General features: G+C 36.8%; 1 protein-coding gene across 3 annotated transcripts; it reads left to right on the top strand.

Annotated features, from left to right (window-relative positions):
* Positions 1-813: 813 nt before the first annotated feature.
* LOC145088368 (G-type lectin S-receptor-like serine/threonine-protein kinase At4g27290) lies at positions 814-4,345 on the top strand. Of its 3 annotated transcripts, XM_079026698.1 has the most exons (8): positions 1,339-1,463; positions 1,678-2,186; positions 2,314-2,469; positions 2,559-2,716; positions 2,811-3,021; positions 3,117-3,354; positions 3,444-3,594; positions 3,855-4,345. In XM_079026698.1, exons 2-8 carry the CDS (start codon positions 1,679-1,681, stop codon positions 4,161-4,163), a joined length of 1,731 nt encoding a protein of 576 aa, XP_078882824.1. In that variant the 5' UTR covers positions 1,339-1,463; position 1,678; the 3' UTR covers positions 4,164-4,345. The 3 variants fall into 3 exon arrangements, with proteins under 3 accessions (XP_078882823.1, XP_078882822.1, XP_078882824.1); XM_079026697.1 differs by having other exon boundaries at positions 814-2,186; positions 2,571-2,716; XM_079026696.1 differs by having other exon boundaries at positions 816-2,186.
* Positions 4,346-5,566: the final 1,221 nt, after the last annotated feature.

Genomic DNA, 5,566 nt, shown 5'->3' with positions numbered 1-5,566 from the left:
ATTACAATCAAAGCAAACTAAAAATAAGTTCAAATCGCAAAATTGAATTAAGTTATAAATTACGATTACAATGATCATGGAATCTTGAATAAATATACACAGACAAAACATTAAAAAAAGACAAAATTAATATATTTGACAAAAATAATAAAAAAATAGAAAATTTTATTCAAACAAAATTTCAAAAAAATATAAAAGAATAAAACATTAAAAAAATTATTCAACAAAAAAAACATTAGATAATGTATTCGAATAGAAAATCATAACATATAATGTGTATATTCTAAATAATAAAAACAAAGATAAACAATAAATAAATAGTTAAAGTATAAAAAAATAGAGAAATATCTAATTAATCTATATATTAAAAAAAATTGGAAAAAATTGGAGAAAAATATTTAATGATTATAAGTATGATGGAAATAAAGTAACATTTAATTATTTAACTAACTATTGTTAAAAGTGTAAATTTATTACCGTATAGTTATATAAGAAAATTTAAATCCGAAAATTCTTACCCGAATAAGAATAACCCATTGTGATTGGTGAAAACCATCGTTTGGCCCTACTCATTGACTAAATAAGGTACCCACAAGTCCCGTCACTCTCATACCATCGTGATCGAGCGTTTATGTGTTCTATCATTCTACTTGGGATTTCTAGTTTTAATTAATACAATATAACTTGTGTGGCAAGTCGATCGACCATTGTAGCAAGTGGGTGTTGTTGAAAATAGCTGGTCAACAGCGTGTTACTTGGACGGTTGCTAATTATCTCAAGTGTGGACCATCATCTTTGAATTTTGCCTCTAAATTTCCCCGGTCAGGAAAGTTTGTTTCTTTTTGCCCATGTCGTTTATGGCTTAAACCCACACATAATCCACATATGAACGAGGGACAAGTTCACATTCATGGAGAAGATTACCATATTCTTCGTATGCTTTGGTACTCTTCTAATCTCAATTTTGATAACTTTTGCAGCAGCAGCAGACACCATATCAGCAAATCAAACCATCACAGATGGTGACACCATTGTTTCAGCTGGTGAAATCTTTGAAATGGGGTTCTTCAGACCTGGCACATCAAATAATCGGTACGTAGGGATATGGTACAAGATGATACCAACCCGTACGGTGGTGTGGGTTGCTAACACAGCGACTCCATTGAATGATACGTCTGGTGTGCTCAGAGTTAGCCAGGGTGCACTCCAAGTTCTCACTGGTAGCAATTCTGTAATCTGGTCTTCAAATTCATCCGCATCTGACAGGGGTGGCGATCTGGTGGCACAGCTTTTGGATAATGGAAATCTTGTTCTGAGGGATCAGGAAAGTTTAATTTGGCAAAGTTTTGATTATCCTGTAGACACCCTTCTCTCAGGAATGAAAATCGGCGTGGATTTGATAACAGGAAGAGAAACATACTTGAGGTCATGGAGGAGCGATGATGACCCTTCTCCTTCTGCAGGTCAGTATGTCTTTCGGGTGGATACAAATGGGTATCCACAACTTTTTGAGAGGCAAAATATGGCTCCAGTATCGAGATTCGGACCATGGAATGGTGTTACATTCAATGGCATGCCTAATTTAGGCGAAAATTCAATATTCACACACCGGTTTGTTTTCAATGAGAATGAGATATACTATGAATATGCACTTGTGAACGACTCGCTTATTTCCAGGATGCATTTGAGTGCGGATGGCAGAATCGAAGACTTGATTTGGGTGAATCGCACACAAAATTGGACTGTCTATTCGACTGCAAGTAACATTGATGCTTGTGCGCGTTATGCTATCTGTGGTCCATATGGAAACTGCAACATCAACAACGCCCCTGCTTGTAGTTGCCTGGAAGGGTTTGAACCACGGCGCCCTGAAGAATGGAATTTAGCAGACTGGTCAAGTGGGTGTCAAAGGATAACACCATTAGCTGGTGGGAATGGGGATGGATTCCGTACACTTTCAGGTGTAAAATTCCCAGACACAAATCGTTCGGTGTACAATTTGAACATGACACTTGATGATTGTGAAGCAACTTGCAAAGAGAATATCTCTTGTACAGCTTATGCGAGTTTAGATATCAGAAATGGTGGAAGCGGATGCTTGCAATGGTTCGATGATCTAATGGATATTCGGGTGTATGAAGAAACACAAGAACTTCACATAAGAATGCCTGCTTCGGAACTACCAAGTAAGGCTTCTCTTCTCCATTTCCATCTCTGTTATTGAAGCTTTAATTGTAGTTGTATATGATTCGTGTGTATATGTACAAAATAACATCCTGATGATCAGCTGTCATTTATTTGGATTGAATAAAGGCCCTACTTCCCCAGAATATGGCTCAGGGTCTGGAAAGAAGAAACCAACGATCGCCATAGCTGTGTCAGCTTCAATTGGTTCATTTATTGTATGTTTGATTCTAGCACTGTATGTAGCATGGAGAAAGAAGAAAAGATCTCGCAAGAGAAGACAAGGTACCCCAACCAAGTTCTGTTTTTCTGGTCTATATAATACTAGAAATTAGCAGACACACTAATTATATATACTATATCCTAACTTGTAGTTTTGATGCAAGCCTGTGAGGACAAGTATACCAATGATGAGGATAGGAATAAAGATACAGAGCTGTCGGCATTTAGCCTGTCCATGATTGCTAAGTCAACTAACAACTTTGCTCTCGACAATAAGCTTGGTGAAGGTGGATTTGGTCCAGTTTACAAGGTAATGAAATACATTCCCTCTTTATGTGAAAAACAGTAATTAGTATTTACATATGAAAGATAGCTAATAATATATCCGTAACCTGAATCTTTAGGGTGTGTTTGAAGATGGACGAGAAATAGCTGTGAAACGACTCTCAGCAACCTCATCACAAGGGCTTGATGAATTCAAGAATGAAGTTGGATGTATTGCCAAACTTCAGCATCGAAATCTTGTGAAGCTTCTCGGATACTGCATCCAAGGAGATGAAAGAATGTTGATATATGAATACATGGAGAACAAAAGCCTTGACTTCTTTATATTCGGTTCGAACACACACATGTCACTTGCGATATATATATATAGTAATTAGTTTGTTAATTGTATATACACTAATTAATTTAGTGAGTTTGTTTGGCAGATGCATCTAGAAGTATCATGCTTGATTGGCCTCTTCGTTTTCATATTATCAATGGGATTGCTCGAGGACTTGTTTATTTGCATCAAGATTCACGCCTACGAATCGTCCATAGAGATCTGAAAGCTGGTAATATATTACTGGACAAGAATATGAATCCCAAGATATCGGATTTTGGCCTTGCTAGAAAGTTTAGCGGGTATGAGACTGAAGCTAACACGAACAGAGTGGTTGGAACTTAGTAAGAATCTAAGATATTCTCATTTGATTGTATTAGTTTCATTTAAAATTCTCATACATGATCAATGAATTTGTCAAACTATATTTCAGTGGTTACATCTCTCCGGAGTATGCAGTGCACGGCCTTTTCTCGGTAAAGTCGGATGTGTACAGCTTTGGAGTTTTGGTGTTGGAAATTGTGAGTGGGAAGAAAAATAGAGGATTTTCTCAACAAGATTACAATGACACCCTTATTGGTCATGTAAGTAAATAAATACATGAGGCCTATATTCTGAAACACACCATATATACCCGAATTATACTCTAGCTCATTAATCGCTTGATGGAAGTTATTCTGAAACACCCCATATATGCATGATGGAAGTTATTTTTAGCCTTAAGGCTTATAAGTGGCTAATAATCCTTACTCTCTATCAATATGAAATGGATTATTAGATAGCATTTTGTGACTATATATTAACGCCATGGATTATGCTAATAACTTCTTATCTTGATAATTAGGCATGGAAACTCCACAAAGAGGGAAAGTCGGTTGAGCTAGTTAGCTCATCTGTGCGAGACTCATGTGTGGCCTCTCAAGTACTACGGGCAGTGCATATTGGTTTGTTATGCGTGCAACATCATGCAGAAGATAGGCCCACGATGTCGTCAGTGGTTCTTATGCTGGGTAATGAGAACTATTTGCCTCCACCTAAGCAACCTGCATTTTTTGCGGAAGAGAGGTTTGTGACAGAAATCAACTCTTTGTCATCGGCCCCAACATTGGATTCTATCAATGAAGTCACCGTAACACTTATGAATGCTCGATAGCAAGTAAATTCCTCCCTTATTATGGTATTCTTTTTTTTTTCAACTATATATGATTCTATAATGCATCATGTATATGTAAAGAAAATGTAATTACGAAAACCTACATACATAGCAATTTTGAGATTCGAATATCAGTCTGACTTGGATAATTTAAGGATAATGTATATAAACGCTTTCCAAAATCTGCGATTTCGACCCTATTGCCTCGTGTATCGGTTGTAATTTATTTGTTCAAACCCTAGAAAGCTGAATCTGTGACTTTAGTTTCCATGAACCATTATTTTCAAAAAATATATTTTTTTTTTAAAAATGCTACCACGAAAACCGCATAAGAAATAAAAAAACAAACCCCACGAAATGTGTCCATCCACCATTGTTAGCAACTTGCACTTTTGTGTTCAGGAACAATCCCAATTCTTGAACAAAGTCTTGATCTGTTTATCCAACAAAAGTTTTTTTATACGGATTATGCAAGCAGTGGAGATATATTATCGTTCCAAATGATTATGCATAAAACGAACCTATTGGTTTAAACTAGAAAACTTTGACATTAGCTATTTGGGCACCAACCAAATAATGGTTATGTTAGGAATACCCCAACCCTAAGAGCCTCCAAAAATCATTATATAAAAGATGAGGAGTGTGGACCTTCCTTGTTAAACCGATGTGGGAACTCCTTAAAGTTGATAGTTAAAATCCATGGAGTTACACATAAGGATGGAAATGGGGTGGGATGAGGCGGGGTTAACCATCCGTGTCCCCATCGTCGAGTGCCTAAGCTTGTCCCCATCCTCGAATGATGCATGGAATCTATCAACATAATGAAATCTAATACAATATGAATTAATTCTTGTCTTCTCATTCATTATTGTGTGGATATAAATACAAATACAAAGGGATCAATGCCAAATATAACACACAATAAACAAGGAAATAATCTCGTCTAATAGACCCCCTCTGGAGCGGGAGGAGGACGTATGTTCAAACTAGATTTGAAGTCCAAGAAGAGTTGACAAGGCAATCCTTTGATGAAAATGTCTGAATACTGATAAGCAGAAGGGATATGTAGAACACGGATTGCATACTGATAAGCAGAAGGGATATGTAGAACACGGATGTGACTAGGAGCAACTTTCTCCCGGACGAAGTGTATGTCCATTTCAATATGTTTCGTATATTGGTTTTGTACGGGATTACCAGATAAGTAGAGAGCGGAAACATTATCACAATAAACCAAAGTAGCAATCTTGAGAGGGGTTTGAAGCGCGAAAAGAAGATTAAGCAACCAACAAGCCTAAGCAACACCATTAGCAACCCCAAGGTATTCGGCTTCAACACTTGAACGGATCAAGGTCGGTTGTCGTTTAATAGACTACGAAATCAAATTATCACCTAGGAATACA

This window comes from Lactuca serriola, chromosome 2 (assembly GCF_051521515.1).
Source record: "Lactuca serriola cultivar US96UC23 chromosome 2, Lser_US96UC23_V15, whole genome shotgun sequence".
NCBI lineage: Eukaryota > Viridiplantae > Streptophyta > Magnoliopsida > Asterales > Asteraceae > Lactuca > Lactuca serriola.
Note: the sequence above shows the minus strand (reverse complement) of the source record. Positions and strands in the feature narration are given on the sequence as shown.

What these genes read in the sequence shown, in the direction of transcription:
- LOC145088368 (XM_079026696.1), top strand. Translation starts at nt 911, where the DNA reads ATGGAGAAGATTACCATATTCTTCGTATGCTTTGGTACTCTTCTAATC. An exon ending in GCCTGCTTCGGAACTACCAA is followed by an intron (nt 2,187 to 2,313) that starts GTAAGGCTTCTC and finishes GATTGAATAAAG; the next exon opens with GCCCTACTTCCCCAGAATAT. An exon ending in CCTTGACTTCTTTATATTCG is followed by an intron (nt 3,022 to 3,116) that starts GTTCGAACACAC and finishes TTTGTTTGGCAG; the next exon opens with ATGCATCTAGAAGTATCATG.